This window comes from Lathyrus oleraceus, chromosome 4 (genome assembly GCF_024323335.1).
Source record: "Lathyrus oleraceus cultivar Zhongwan6 chromosome 4, CAAS_Psat_ZW6_1.0, whole genome shotgun sequence".
Lineage (NCBI taxonomy): Eukaryota > Viridiplantae > Streptophyta > Magnoliopsida > Fabales > Fabaceae > Lathyrus > Lathyrus oleraceus.
The window spans coordinates 128,384,964-128,401,774 of record NC_066582.1 but is presented as its reverse complement, the minus strand read 5'-3'; the positions used below and the strand labels follow the sequence as shown (position 1 = coordinate 128,401,774).

Genomic DNA, 16,811 nt, shown 5'->3' with positions numbered 1-16,811 from the left:
GGAATCTTTTATATAGAGAAATGAAAACTTACTTGGTTTAGGGAAACAAGTTAAAAGAATGGATAGAATATATTAATAAAAAATTAATTAATGATGTATTGATATTTTAAAAAGACAAATAATTTTAGACAAAAATATATTGTAAAAATGACACTTAAAAAATATTACTTTATTTACATTTTTCTTTGCTTTAAAAGAATTAATTTTTTAATACTAATTACTACTATATTCTTATTTATTAATTTTCATTTTATTTAATTATTTTATTAATTATAATAAATAAAAATATTATAGTAACTAATATTAATTTATCATTAAAATTTACTAATCTAATCACTAATAACTTTCACTTTATTCAATTACTCCATTAATTATAATAAATAAAAATATTATAATAAATAATATTAATTTTATTATTAAAATCTACATATCTAATTAATTTTTTTAAAACCATTATTAATTTAAATAAAGATATTTTTTTAATGACACATAGAGAAAATAATATATTAGATAAGATAGTTGATATTGGATAAATGATAGTAGATACACTATCTCATCTCATGATATTACTTATAAAAAAATGTTATAAGCTAGTGTAAGTTAGATGTGACTAATATAGCGTTTAGGTTATTGTCTTTAAATTATAGTATGTGACACGCAATTCCTTAAAGAGGTTGATGCTTGAAAGAGGATGACACTGTTGCAAGTGGAATACTGTAACAATTATGATAATTATTATTAACTACATTTATCCATAGCTGACGATATGAGTTATGAAAGTAGTGTAGTAGTGTCGAGTGATTATAATTGGATTTTGACTCTAGTGTGACGTTGTTGCTTGCTTGTTGCTTGTAGTAAAGAGTTGCATTGGCGTAATGCGTTGGGCTCTAGTTGAGAAAGAAAGGAAAAACAAATATTCTCATTTGTAGATGAAGAAGAACATCAAGTAGGCCATAGTTGCCTAGTATGGTCAATTTTGTGATGATCTATTTCATAGTATATTCATATGATATCAATCGCGTGTCTTAATTGAATTGAAAGAGGTTTTATCATTCAATCCCTTTTTCTTAGCCAAATACTTGTCAATAACTTGTTTATTCACTTACGTAGCTTCTTTAAAAAAGATGGGCTAAAGTCGGATAAAGAAACTACAACTTAATCAATTGTTGATAATACCTACTTCACACTATCATCAACTGTGTTCCAATTAGAAGGTACATTAAGATATTTCTTCTTCTTCTTGTACATAAATTTTAAAAAATAATAATAATGATTAAATAATTAAATATGATAATTTTATAAATTATCCTCAATTATTATTGATTGAATAAGATATAATATATAATTTAATAGTTTAAAAATAATGTATTTCAACTCTATCCCCCTCAGTGTCTTGTTAGTTTGGTTTTGAATATTGTGCATTTTCTTGATATTTGAGATATTTTTTAGTCTTTTATGTTTTAAAGTTGCAAATATATTTTTTGGTTGAACCAAATTCAATGTCATGTCTGCAACGCATTTCTTCTCCTCCTGTATCAGGTGACACACAATTACAATAAAACACTCAATAAGTACAAATTCCGTAAACAAAACTGAAAAAGTGAGCATAGACAAATACCGAAAATGCATTTCTGAATGAGTTCATACTTGTTCTATAAATGTATTTCCGAAATAAATGCACGTTGTTCAGACTTAAAACAAGATTAATGTGAACAACGACGCTTGAAATACATGATTTTTATCTAGAATTCCAATTTCTTTTGCTCCCTTTGTTGTGATGAAACACAAGATTGAAGATTTGGAGTGAAAAACAAGTATAGTTGTGCAATCATGCAATTCAGTGTTATATCAAATTATTCCGGAGATACATCTTCGAAAAAATCATATACATTTCACAATCTCGATCCAATCCTCCGAAGATACATCTCCGGAACATCCACTGGACATATCAACTACAATATATTTGTTTAAAACACCCGGAGATATTTCTTCAAAATATTTTTTAATATTAATCTAGAATGACACTCATTTGATACGTCATAACATTGGTACATGATGCATCTTAATATGAATCTCCAAAATCTAAGAATTTTTTTCGATTTTTCATAGGATATTTTTTCATCACTCATGAGTTGTCATAAGAAATTTCCTAAAAAACTAATCAGATAATACCTATTTCACACTATCAACAATTGTTCCAATTGGAAGAGGTATAAAGATAATATTTCTTTCATCTTATAATAAAAAAGGTTAAGATTGTTGTAAAAGAATTAAAAAATAATAATTAAATAATTAAATATAATAATTTTATAAAACTGTTATTAATTATTACTATTAATTGTCATAAAATATATATAATATAATAATTTAAAAATAATATAGACAATATTTATTAAAAATAAAGTCTTTGATGATAATTAAATTAAAGTAAAATCACTTCTTAAATCGATGGTTGCTTTAATGTTGTATCAGATACTTTCATAAAAAAAAATTGAAGGCGATATTTTCATAACTATCACTCAGTAGTTTTTAATTTTTCCCATGTATTAAGAAATTAAAAAGTATAATTAATTTTGTGTAAGAAAGAAAAATTAAAAGTGATATATATTTAAGTATAAACTTGTTTTATTTAAATAACTTATAATATAAAGTGGAGGAAGTGTTTTGTTATAATAACGACGGTCATCATGATTTTACAAAAAGTATAGTGTAGTTTTTGAAAATCATGGTAAAAAATTGTCAAACTCTGAGTTTTTAAACAAACTTATTTTATTTATGTGATATCGACTTGCAAATTCGACTCTAACTATACAAGTTTACCACAATAAAATATTATTAAAAGGATCTTGTTAACGTGAAATCGACTTGCAAATTCGATTCTAATTATACAAGTTTACCATAATAAAATATTTATTATAAAGATCTTGCCATCGAATGTTCCAAAAATAATTTATTAAAAAAAACTGATTATTTTATAATCTAAAAAAGTGTTTCAGTTTGGAAATTCATTAGCATTTTCCTATTATATATATTACTAGCATTCAGATGGGCACGATTCAGATGGACATTCTCGTGTTCGTCTGCCTGTTTTTTTAATGCGCACGGTAGTCAAAAATAAATGTTTTTTTATGAGATTTCTATTGTAGGTCGCATTAAAAATAATATTATTACACTTTGAAAATGGTAAACAAAGATATTCAAAATTATATCGAAGCATGCAAATTACTATTGATACTGTGTAATCAATAATGTTCTTTAAGAGGAATGCCAAACATGAAAGCTTTATTCGAAGTATTTTCTTTTTCAGTAGTAAAGAAAAAATGTAAGACTCTTAAATTAAATTTTTTTTAGAGAAAAAGATAGAAAAATTAATAGTAAATAGTGTAATATAGTTTTTTTTCCTTATAAAGATTCGAATCAATTCTTCGTACATCCTTTTACCAATGCGCTCTTGAGATTTAAAAAACTACAAATACATGACGAAATGTCACATCATCAAAGAAATACATTCAAAACATAAGTGAAATGCCATTGGAATCTAGCAATTTCAAAGTATTTATGTTTAAGAAAATGATAGATTCCAATGGTCTTTTCACTTATGTTTTGAATGTATTTCTTTGATGATATCACATTTCGTCATGTATTTGTAGTTTTTTATATCTCAAGAGCGCATTGATAAAAGGATGTACGAAGAATTGATTTGAATCTTTATAAGGTAAAAAAAATATTACACTACTTACTATTAATTTTACTATCTTCTAAAAAAAGTTCTAATTTAAGAGTCTTACATTTTTTCTTTACTATGGAAAACAATTGCAGGGAAAAAGAAAATATTTCGAATAAAGATTTGATGTTCGACATTCCTCTTAAAGAACGTCATTGATTACACAATATCAATAGTACTTTGCATGCTTCGATATAATTTTGAATATCTTTGTTTACCATTTTCAAAGTGTAATAATATTATTTTTAACGCGATCTACAATAGAAATCTCATAAAAAGAAAAATAGGTATTTATTTTTCATTGCTGTGCGCATTAAAAAAATAGGGCAGATGGGCACAGAGTGTCCGTCTGTTGTGTCCGTCTGAACGCTAGTATTCATAAATAAACCATGACATAATAACCACATCCCATTACACAATCCATATCTAGGATCTAGATTTCGTAACAACATAAATGATGCACCCTTTTTTATCTTTAGAATATGTGGTGGCAAGCTACCTTGTGCAATTGAGTTTAAGAATTTTTGTTGGTATAAATTATGATTATCCCCTTCAACCTCGTCAAACGACAACAAATTATGTTCTTCTCCTGGAAACTGATCGATAATCATATCATTCAATTTCTGGACATCATCATTTGTTAGTGTCAAAATAGCTCTTTGTATCATATATGGGGCATCCCAACCCTGCAATTCTAAATTAGGAAAAATATGTTGGATAAGTACTTGTATGGAATGTTCATCTTTCCATGGGATTGCAATCTATGAAGGTAACCTCACCATGTCATCTGGTTTAATAGGTTCAACATCATCACTAATGCGAATAAGAAATTATGCAAACTCTTGATCATGCAATGATCGCATATTTTGACGCAAACGCAAAATCTTGGTATGATCCCATAAATGAGACTGAACAATACACGCTGAAATCATTTGTTCCTTAGTACCTTTTCTTACAACAGGAAGAACTTGACGAAAATCTCCCCCCATGATCAGAACTTTTCCATAAAATGGAGCACTGTTGCTACAAATGTCTTGTAATGATCGATCTAAGGTTTTCAAACAATTTTTGTTTGTCATTGGTGCTTCATCCTAAATTATTGCGGCAACAACTTTAATGAGATTTTCAATATCTTTTTGCTTTTGAATACCACAAATGAAACTCGATTGTATATCAATAGGTATCTTAAATCGAGAGTGTGCAGTCCTACCACTAGGTAACAATGTTGCAACTATACAAGATGATGCAGTTATTAAGACAATTTCTCTTCTACTTCTTAAACTTGCCATTAATGTTTGATAAAGGAATGTTATATCGGTTCCTCTTGGACCATCAACAAAAAATACCCCACTGTGTTTTTGAACAATTACATTCATAATGGTTTTGAATGCAATCATTTGATCATTATTTAACTTAGCAACATATTCAATATCTTCATCGGGGATATCGACTGCTAACTTCTCTTGTATGAGACTTGGAATTGCATCTTCGTCTATTGTATTAGGGGATAAATATGGGACATCATAATCTTTAATTTTTTTACCGTGCAGGTTTAAGAGTTCATTCAAGTCGTTCAACAACATATTAGTCAAGTCTGATTCCACAACATTGTTAGTTGTTTGATAATCCTCTGTCATATGTGTAAAAAAAACTCATTCCAAAGGCCTCTAACATCAGTAGGTTCACAAAATATTAAAATCGTCACGAATAACCTCCATAAAGCATATGGAATTCGGAGACTCGTAGCCTCAACCAAACAATCACGAATACTATGATCGCTCTATAAAAATCCCCTATCCTCGACTGATTTTTTGAATGTATTGAAAGTCATGACATTATTTATAAGAAGATATTCCCAACTGGTTGGACCTGTGACATGAGATAACAACAGTCGCAAGTAAAACTTATCTCCCTCCCAAGGTGATATCGTATAGATTCTCCCGATAACTTTTCTTGTTGACTGCTTGTGATGTCATTCCATATCCCGCTTGTTCCAATAATAATGCTCTAGAATCTCTCTATACAGATAATTTCTTACTTGTGGATCTCATAGATTCAATGCAAAGAGTTGCGTTCATTATTTAACACATCTGCAATCTGCAGTTCGCTGATGATCATAAAAGCGGACTTGATGGCGGTTCGGTAAGTGAATCTGCAATCTTTCAACCGAAGGATATAATCGGTAAATAGTGAATCAAAATATTTTCGATAATGCTTCGGGAGCACAAATCCATATCAACATATTGTTGAACCTCATCCATGTATGATCCTTTATGAACCTCCATAGCCACACGATCAGGGCCCTTGCACACATATTTGTGTAGATACTTGATACTTTTAATGCTATTTCAAATATCTACATTTATGTGACAATCGTACTTTAACAGTAACCAAGGGTTATAAGGAACCACCCATCTACTATCGACATACATATCTTTACCTAACGATATAGATTCATCAAACCTTCTTCTATACTCGGGATATGAGTTATTGCCTTGACGTGTTTCATCCAAGAATTGTTTGGGATACCTTTTTTTACAATGTCCATCTTTCATACATGAAGTCTTTCGGTTGATTATGCCGTAAGGTTCGTGGATCATTTGTTTTACAACAGATTCATGTAACCGTGGTTCACATTCTAATTTAGGTATTTTTTCTCTTACCATACTATCATAATCTTTTGGATCACGCAACTTGTCGTTACTTTCTAAGACAACAACATATGCACATGCGCAGTCCTCGCTTTTGAAATTCAGTGACATACATGTAGATTTTAACTTTTCCCAAGACTCCTTTATTAATAACATCATCCTTTAATTTCTCGAATTTCGAATGAAATATTCTTGTTAGCAAATATGGACGATCTTGTGGTGTTTGAAAAGGCAAAAGTTCTGATGTTATCTCACTCCAAGAAGGATTGCATGTCATTGTTAGAAAAATATCTAGTTTACCGCCATTAAGAACAATAGTCATGCCATCTTCATAACACAGTGTCATGTATCGACGATTGCTAATAAGTGATGATGGCAATATTGTTCTTTTTCCAATCTTTTCTAAGACGATTCATGAAATGCATTAGTATTAGAATACATGAATGATTAACATTAGAAGTACAACTAATTATTAATCTAAAACTGTATATTTATGCTATATGAATTTGTACCTGCATTAGTTTCACCAACATGCAAAGTATCATGTAAACCTTGATACAATTCAACACGTATATCACTTTGATGCTCTTTAATCCACCTTAACCTCCCTGATTCAATTTTGACATAATTGTCTAAAACATATTGTTGCAATAGTCGACCCGCATTTAACAACATTGATTGATCATTTGGGCGATTCTACAGTTGATTGAAAAAAGTGTTGGTGCTAAATGTAAAGTTTTTTAAACAATCCTTAAACAAGTATACTATATACTAAAATTAATCTAAATTTACCTGAAGCATGTAATTGTAATATGCTCGACATGACACTCTTCGTCCATTACAATTTGTTGTGTTGACGTCCCAACCATGCGTCCCAAATGGAAACAATATAGGGTATTGTAAAGGATCATAATATCCTTTTGTCTCTTGAACTTTCTTGAGATTTCCATCATGACGAATGACATTAATACCCCTTCCATATTCCATAGAATCTGCATCACATCGAACAATAATTGTCGCAACTTATTTTGTAGTTGGAAGATTGTATTGATGGTGATTACATGGACACTCCTTAAGTATGAGGCTATATTCACTGATATTTGAAAGTAGTGTCAATTGCTTGAACCTAATTACAAAAGGATTAAACTGATGGAGCATTTTCTACAATTTGTGAACTACATTTTAGTGTAGCTGTGGATTTTTCTGCATTCTATTATATAGCTCATTATCGGTGTCGTAGATGTATAGTTGTAAGAAATGCGGTCTGACACCCTCATTTGGATAGAAACCTCCTATGTTATGGTAAAAATCTCCTTGAGCATAAAATGTGTATATACCACGACCATATGCAAGAATACTCTCATCAACGTGAACACCAATTGAAGTGAATGAGAGCGCATGGTTATAACTTCGAATATGTTGCCTAAAATTTTTTCCTACAGCTGAACCATCCAAAAATAATTGTTGCAATTCTATAGGAGCATTAATTCGTGAAAATGACACCTTTCCACCAGTACAACACGTGTCACGTGATTCATGATGAAACAATCTTGCAATGCAGTGTCTACAGGTAATTGGATGAGGCAACCAAGATTTTTCCATCATCATGTTATTTTTGAAATTTCGAGCAATATTGTGCTTTGCTTGAAAAGCATGTCCTGATTCTATAGGCAGGAGTTTGATATTGATTAACAAATATTATCTAAAATCTAAAAAAAGACAAATAAAAAATGTACACAAGATGCCTCAATTAGAATATTTTAATATTGCATGATTTTAAATTTTATGTCACTTGAGTAAAAGCTACATTTATTTGACACAAAATGTTTATGAACATACCTTGAGAACGACATGGTGATGCACCATTTTCTCTGGCATCCATGTTAACATATGATATTACTGCATCCTCCAAAGCTTCATCAACATCCATATCATCTGATACAAAAATAATAATTAGTATATATACATGTGTAAAAATTACTATTCGCATACTTAGAACAATATCCATTATACCTGTATCGGATTGACTCATGTTGTTTCGTTGATTAGATGATGTGGAATTACGATCTGCGGGTTTAAATACATAAAATGTGATATGACGAAAGCGAACAAAATTATACAATGTAATATATAATGTACATATTAATCATCACCAACCAAGTTCAACATCATTAACATGTATAATTCTACTTGGGTCGGCTTCACTGTCATGAGTTCCTTGAAAGTGTGATCTTGGAAAAGTCATATTTATAAAATTTTGAAATGAAATTCTCGACTGACTGTTTATAGGGCGAGATGTTTGAGCTTGTTTCTCTTGCTCTTTCCGCTGCCTATAATTTTCACGTCGTTTCGACAAATGGTTTTCTCTCTACTCGTTGCTCATATTTTGTCTCCTCTTCCTTTCATTTTCGGCCCTTCTTGACCTTTGTTGTTGACTTGATATTTGACGGGTATTATTTTCCATTTTGTTAATGTAACTGTCAAACACGTATGTAATTTATAAGCAACATAAATTCACTAATTATGTTAAAAATAATAGTAAATATAGATTTGCTTTAAAATAAATAAATATTTTTTAAAAATGTTACTCAAAAAATGATATTTGTAAAACATATGTTAAAAATATAAATCTAAATTAAAAAATGAAAAATACGAAGAAGAAAGGATGCAAGATAAATTAAAAATGGTTAATCAATAAATATTTCATATTAAGTAAGCATTGAAATGTAAAATGATGTGAGAAATTGAGTTAGTGTAACTTAATTATATAAAAAACTAAGTTAATTTTAATTATAGATAGATTGTAAATATAAATTAATTAAAAGATATAGTGAGAAAAGATAGTGTTTTGATTAAAAAAAAATATATATTTTGATTATATGTCACATATGAATATTTAACATCTCTTTTCATATCTCACTAAATTTCTCTCACTCTCTTGCTATATCTCTATCTATTTATACCAAAAAAAAATCAAAGTCTAATGTTAAGTGCATTGTTGTCTTTAGATATTTTTAACGCATATAGTGATATTTCTCGGTTGAGTGAATGAAATAAAGAACTAAGAAAATAGCAAAAGATCCTGGTTTGTTTATTGAGGCAAGAGCATGAGATAAGAATAAAAAGAGATAGGAGAATGTTTTTTTGGAAATTAAAATTTCATCGGAGGAATGGATAGGAATTGGATTCTAGGTCGGTGTTGTGTTGTGTATGTTAGGTACCGACTCTTGTTTTGTTTTTTCCTCAAGTGGCTTTTTCGGACACTACAAAATACAAATCTATATTATTTTCATGTAAAGGGGAATAGTGATCCCACATAGTACTATTTTTCTTTCCATATTTGCTTAGATCGTGGGTTATGCATGTTGAATCATTTCATCAAAATTTAAAATATGACATTTTATTTTCCTTATATCATGCATTAAAATGTGAGCGATTCCATTTTTCATTCGATAGTTGGCATTATGTGATTTTTTTTTTAAAATAACCATATTTTTTAAAATAAATTCTAAAATAATTATATTTTAAAAAAATATCAAACTAATCATGTCCAACCGTAGATTCTAAAAAAAATAACTATTTGTCATCCATGTCCAACCGTAGATCCTAAAGATATCAGTTTTGCTTTTTAACTATTATAGCTAATTATTTCCGAAGTACTACTTGAATATATTCTCATTTTCAGTTGCAAGTAATAAAAACCGATGAGCAATAAAGAACCATAGCATATCAAAGAAAGCATCATCGTAATTTTTCAAAACAGTAAATTCTATTGATGTAACAAACACGTATCAAAATTCAATTTATTTCGAGAACAGTCAATGTAAATTTTACTCGCTAAAGGTACGAGACGATGAAGATGTTGAATATACGTTTGTTAGTCACGAACATTCTGGTTGCAACTCTATTGAGTTATATATTATTCTTCAACAAAGTATACCATCTCAGCAATCTCAGATAACTAATAAAGCTGAATCTGATGAATTTGATTCAGAAAACTCAGATGAGGCCGACCTAGAAGCAGAAGCAGAAGTCAACGTCGTTGATGAAGAAGAAGAAGAAACCGAGACGCAGGTCAATCATATATTAGACAACAACATTGAAGATGACGATCATCCAGCGCCATTACCTCCAAGTCATGTATATAATCCGCCTCAACATACGACAAAGATGGATCTCCATGAAGACGAAACATCCAATAATGTTTTTTATAACTCTTATCCACGATCAGAGGGTGAGTTAAAAGTGGGAGACATGTTCCGCACTAAAGAAGAATATGTGCGAGCTATCAAAAAATTTCACATGAATAACTGCTGATTTCACCGTGAAACGCACTGATTCGAGAAGTTATGTCATCGAATATCGTAACATCCTTTGCAAGTTTTGGTTGATTGCGTCTCACAAGAAGAGAAGCGATTCTTGGGAGATAGCTTCTATAGACCCACCTCACAGTTGCATTGCCAGTAATCTTGTACAAGATCACCGTCAATTAAGCGTTGAATTGATATGTCAAGACATTTTTCCGCTTGTTAACAAAGACCCATCAGTGAAGGTGAGTATAATAATATCTCATATTGTCAAAAGATATAATTATACTCCATCTTACAATAAAGTGTGGTTTGCAAGGACAAAGATTGTTGAACAGATATTCGACAACTGAGAGGATTCATACAAAGAATTATCACGGTTTTTATGGGCACTTAAAACATGCGCACCAGAAACTATTGCAATTATGGAGACATTGCCAGCATTTACGCCAGACAGAACTTTAGAATTTTATTGTGTCGTCAACCCGAACACAATAAGAACAAATGTCTCAATCTAGGAGCAACCTCTGCATCATAATTTTAGTACTCCTTTCAATTTTTGTAACCTTGGATTTTTATATAACATTAACTTTTTGTTACAACAAGGTTAACAACAAACATCACTCCAACATAAGTACACTTAAAACAGAACAAGTCTAAATAAACAACACAAAAAACAAATATCGAATACAGATGAAAATACTTAACCACAATATTTAAAAACAACTAACTGATTACAACAATCAAACTGATGTCATTTGGTCCAAACATCATTTCTCTAGCATTCTTATCACTTTTTACTCGCACTCAAACAAATATACTATTGAGTCTCTCAATACTTCTAATTTTTTCCCTTCTGGTATTTTTGCATCTAACCAACGAACCATCTCCCTCTTTAGTTGATCGAAATGACAGATGTTCCAGAAGAGCATCAACATCAGAGGCTTGTCTCTCGAATAAATCACTTTTTCATAGCGATGACAAACACCAAACATGTTTGCAATATGACGAAAAGAGATATGGAAAAAGGAATCACACAACACCTCTATTTATAAAAAAAATTGCACATTACACGGGGGCGTCAGACCAATTGACGGCTCCTCTCACTTTATACACATGGGCGTCAATTAGATTGGCAATACCATGTACGGTTGTCAGTTCAATTAGCGTCCCCTCTTAATAATTAAGGATATGCGCCTATTGGTCTAGGGCCTATGCCTTAAAAAAAATTTTTTTGAAATTGGGATAGATTGAAAATTTATTTAAAAATTAAATTATTTTAGAATTTTTTTTTTAAAATATGAAATATTTGAGTAAAAAATTCTGCAAATTCGACTCTAACTATACAAGTTTACCACAATAAAATGTTATTAAAAGGGGTCTTATGAAATCTACTTGCAAATTCGATTCTAGTTATACAAGTTTACCAGAATAAAATATTATTAAAAAAATCTTGTTAACGAATTTTTCGAAAACACTTTTTAAAAATTCCAAAAAAAGAAACTGATTATTTTATGACCTTAAAGAGTGTCTCAATCCCTGGAACATTTCTTAGCATTTCCCTATTATATATTATAAATGCATCAACATTTTAAAATTTTAATTTAGATATAATGTTATATTCATAAACTTGTATAATTAAATAAATTACATTTTCATTTAATAAAAACAAAAAAAAAAGTTTTTAAAAGTTAAAACTATTTCATAAAAGAAGAGTTAATTTTTTCATAATTAAATAAAATCGGATAAACTCGAATAAAATAATTTTGGATTCTTACTGATTTAAGAGAGAATCTAACCGAAAAATGTAAAATCAACGGATAGATATTAGTATTACTTTCCGTATCTACCCATGGCGATGTTTTAGTTCCCAACAGAGATACCAGAGGTGTATGCAAAAGGTTACAGTTCAACAAAATACCATGCAAAATCAAATAAGTGTGTACTGGTTTACATGGATGAAACTATATGTGACAACTTGTAATAATAACAAGTAACAGGACCTGGTGATTTATTAATCAATCACTTGGCTACTGTTTTTAAGTTAAACAATTCATTGCACATTAGTGTCATTCATGCTTCCCTTCAGATATTGAGAAAGACTAGTCTAAATAAAAGTACCTTGTCAAGAGTTAATATAATTATATACATCATATTAAAAATTTGAATGGTGTTGTCGTGTATAAACATGAAACAGTTCAATAAAATTCAGCCAGCTAATTTAAAAACCGTATAGTTGAGTTTTACCGCGCCTCGATTATGACCAGATGGAAACAATCCCATTCCTGTCAGCTGAAGCTAAGGGTTTTCCCATTCCACTCCAACTCGAACAGAGAACAGAAGAAGTATGCTCCTTTAGAGTACTCACTATGTCACCTTTAGATATTGACCATATATGAACAGATCCGTCAGCAGACCCAGCAGCAACGTGATTGTTGTCTGGGCTGATACACGATCGACTCCAATTGGAAGCCACTTTGTTTCCGGAAGCTCTTAATGTGCCGCAAACTTCCAGCGTTCGAACATCAAACAAATTGTGCAAGTTATCCCTTCCACTTGTCAATGCAATATTTCCGTTTCGAGATAGGGATATTGATGTGACGGCAAGCGAATGCGCAGCAACCTCGCTTAGTAGCTTTCCGGACTGAATGTCCCATAAACGGAGATTACCGTCAACGTGTCCGGAGAATATGGTCTGCCCATCTGTGCTGAAGCAAAGAGCGTTGCAGTTGCTGTGAAACATGATTGTATTTGTGCAGTAACCTTTCATCAAGTCCCAAACTTTTATTGTTCGGTCATAACCTGCACTGACAACATGACGACTTGAAACCTTGCTGACATCAACAGCGCAAACTTTATCTGAGTGTCCAGTAAGGGTATGACGGACCCGGCCTGAGTTCAGGTCCCATACATACAAGTTGTTTGAGCTGCTTGCAGCAATAACAGATCGATTATCATGTGTGATAGCAAGATCCAATACTGAGCCAAGGCAGCCATGAAGATTGGAACTTACGGATCCTGTATTTGTATCCCACACTTTAACTGAACGGTCCTGTCCTCCGGTAATCAATCTACTAGAATTGTACTCAAACAGTAAGGAAGCGCAACCTCCTTCATGTGCATTTAGCCTGTATTTGCACATGGAAGGGATGTCCGACTCTGAAAAGAAGTCAGCACCTTCTTCACTTCGCCGAACAATTCCATCTACCTGTTCCCTTGCAAGTTGTTCTAAACCACTAGCTCTTAGCCGCTGAACCATGTCTTCATACAGTGCATTTGCCTAAAGAATATAAACTGAATCATTAGTTATATGCAACAAATCTGTCTTATGAGGAATACTAATGTAACTATCAAATTGATTTAAGTCTATTATGCACTTTAACTTTTGAATAAAAACCCACCAACTTGTAAGATTCAAATTTCAAAATATAAAAGATGTTCAAAAGCACATGCAAATCCAAGGTTTAGGGTTTAATTGCTGAGCAGGTAAATGACATTTGCCACTGGCAGACAAAACTTAGTTCTAATATCCATAAAAGCTCAGTTTATATTACTTTCTAGCTTGTTGTAGGAGCTTCTCAAATAAGATAACTATTTCAAATTTTAATTATTTACTTGAGAAAAAGCTCTTATAACTTATAAGTTTATAGGTGTTTGTGCAAAAGTTAAATAAGGAACCTTCTGAAAAAATCGGGGTACAGATTGTAAAATCATTTCAACTTTTCTTCTCCTTTAAGTGATGATTGAAAACTTTCTCTGAAAGAATATTTTCGTCGAGATTTCACAACTTGTCAAAGCCAAAACTTGTATAGTGAATGAGAATATGAGATGGTATATACCTCATTTATGCGTTCAGCATCCTTCATTTTTTCTAACATCCAGCGGTCAATCAGCATCTTATTTTCAGCTTCAGCTTTATTGGCCGTAGTAGTCATCTCCTTCAGTTGTGATTTAAGTTGTGAATTCTCACTCACAACTAACACTACTTCTTGAATCTTTTGTTCCAAATCCGTCTTTAATTGAGCGCATTCATCCCTACAATTTGTGCCATTAATTCAAGCCACAATCATTCCTCAAAAACCTAAAAAATAAATAAACATTAGTGGCTTTACAAGTTACAACAAAGAAGAAACACCAAGCAACCTCAATTCTGTTAACTCCTTCTGCATATCAGCAATCGCAGTTTCTTTCTCTTGAACCAAAGCTTTTGAAACTCTCGAATCAGCTACTTCCATAACAAGTTGCTCAGACAACCGAGATTGAGCTTTATAGCATTGTTGAAGTTCCAATTCCAAGTTCTCTGTTTTCTCTTTCCACTCAGAGCCCTTCAAGAACATAAATACAATACTTAATTAAACCAAAAAAAAAACTTTCCAATTGTAACACATCCAAACAACAAAATTAATACCCATATCAAACAGCATTCAGAAATATGATATTATCAAGAGCCAATAACTATGCAGAGTCGAAAATAGGTAAAATTGTTCATAACCCCGCAATAAGGGAAACAAAAAAAATGGAATTTTCATTGTGATTAATAAATAAGATGATGATGATGATGATAATCCCTAAAAAATTAACATGAATTTTGTTACGAAAAGGTACCTGGATAACGATGGGTCTAGATAGTGCGAGAATAGCAGGAGCATGAGCGGCTTCTTCGAGCAAATGGCGTTTCCGAAGAGCTTTCGAAGCATGATTGATTGCTTCAATCGCAACTTCTTCTTGCGATTTGCAAGCTTTTGCCATTACTGCGAAGATCAATCAAAGAACTGAATAAACTACTTCACCTCTTTGGATTTGGTTTCGAGGAATTTAAACAAAGATTAATGAACCCTAATTGAGAATTTAGGATCAGAAACTTATTAGCACTCACCTCTTATTAGAATAATTTTTATTTTCAGAAGATTTGAGAGGCCTGAAAATAAGGTCCCACGTCAAGGCCAATTTTCAAAGTTTTCATAATCATTCTAGTAAAAACCCAAGTTCTAATCATTAATTAACCAGAGAGTTATTTTAGCATTCACAATACAAAAAAAAATCTCATATATAAAAATAAGTTTAAATTCACTTTTGTTCTTCTATTTAATATTTTTTAATTTTTAGTTTCTTATTTTAAAAACTAATTTTTGGTATTTCAATATTTTGATGAGTTGAAAATTATCTTTATGATTATCTATTAATTAATATTTTTTTAAATAAATAAATTGTTAATTTTTTTTTGAAATTAGTTATTAATTAATACAAAATTTTAAAAGTAATCTAATTGTTTGAGTTTTAAGTCTATTATACTTAAACTTCTTTTCAACTCACAAGTAGATACTTTCTGTTGTTTAAATCAATGTTTTAAGAATTGAATCGAATCGGTCGGTTCAATCGGTTGGATTTAGAATTGGAGATGAATTTTGTTGTGTCAACTTTTCAAAATTGTTAGTGGATTAAAATTGAAGTAAAACCGAAAAAACCAGATTGAACCATCCAAAACCATTCGCACCAAATAATCGGAGCCAGTTTTGTAAAACCGTCCGGTTCAAAAAAAATCTTTAAATTAACCATTTTTTATATTTTTAAAAAAAGTTTAATATGTGAATATCAAAACTTAATATACATTCCGCAATCACAAAAAAGAATTCCATGTTTTTTTTATAACCATACAAACTTCTAAATTTTGTCACTCCATTATAGTTTTTCTTTCAATCACACTCCATCATCATCACGTCGTCTCTTTTAAACATAGTGATATCCAACATGATATTGATTGTCGTTCAAATCAATATTGTTTTTTTGTTGTCAATTAAGACTTATTTGTCGTAGTTCAACTCAAATTCATTTTTTTTGTTTAATGAAGCATAATGTATTATTTATTTTTAGTATTATATCTTATTTAATTTAGTTATTCTTAATTATTTAAACTTTATGTTACTTATTATATTCTATTATTTTAATATTGGTTTGAATTAATTTAACTTATTTTATTATAAATCTTTAATTTGGTCAAATTATTTTTAAATGAATGTTGAAAAAAAGTGTATAACTATATTATGTTATTATAAATATTATCGATATTGTTGTATTGACTTTGTAATATATTTTTGAAATATTTATTTTATTAAGTCGTGAACGTATGAT

The 16,811-nt window shown here is 30.5% G+C and overlaps 2 protein-coding genes across 3 annotated transcripts; both read right to left on the bottom strand.

Moving 5' to 3' along the window:
* Positions 1-4,815: 4,815 nt before the first annotated feature.
* LOC127136347 (uncharacterized) lies at positions 4,816-5,361 on the bottom strand. Its single transcript, XM_051062919.1, has one exon. The coding sequence runs from the start codon at positions 5,359-5,361 to the stop codon at positions 4,816-4,818; it is 546 nt and encodes a 181-aa protein (XP_050918876.1).
* A 7,405-nt stretch (positions 5,362-12,766) lies between these two features.
* Positions 12,767-15,703, bottom strand: LOC127074008 (autophagy-related protein 16). Of its 2 annotated transcripts, XM_051015263.1 has the most exons (5): positions 15,559-15,703; positions 15,288-15,433; positions 14,826-15,007; positions 14,522-14,717; positions 12,767-13,962 (listed from the first exon to the last, which is right to left on the bottom strand). In XM_051015263.1, exons 2-5 carry the CDS (start codon positions 15,429-15,431, stop codon positions 12,940-12,942), a joined length of 1,545 nt encoding a protein of 514 aa, XP_050871220.1. In that variant the 5' UTR covers positions 15,432-15,433; positions 15,559-15,703; the 3' UTR covers positions 12,767-12,939. The 2 variants fall into 2 exon arrangements, with proteins under 2 accessions (XP_050871220.1, XP_050871219.1); XM_051015262.1 differs by having other exon boundaries at positions 15,288-15,649.
* Positions 15,704-16,811: the final 1,108 nt, after the last annotated feature.

What these genes read in the sequence shown, in the direction of transcription:
- LOC127136347 (XM_051062919.1), bottom strand. Translation starts at nt 5,361, where the DNA reads ATGACAGAGGATTATCAAACAACTAACAATGTTGTGGAATCAGACTTG.
- LOC127074008 (XM_051015263.1), bottom strand. Translation starts at nt 15,431, where the DNA reads ATGGCAAAAGCTTGCAAATCGCAAGAAGAAGTTGCGATTGAAGCAATC. An exon ending in CTAGACCCATCGTTATCCAG is followed by an intron (nt 15,008 to 15,287) that starts GTACCTTTTCGT and finishes ATGTTCTTGAAG; the next exon opens with GGCTCTGAGTGGAAAGAGAA. An exon ending in AAGGAGTTAACAGAATTGAG is followed by an intron (nt 14,718 to 14,825) that starts GTTGCTTGGTGT and finishes CACAAATTGTAG; the next exon opens with GGATGAATGCGCTCAATTAA.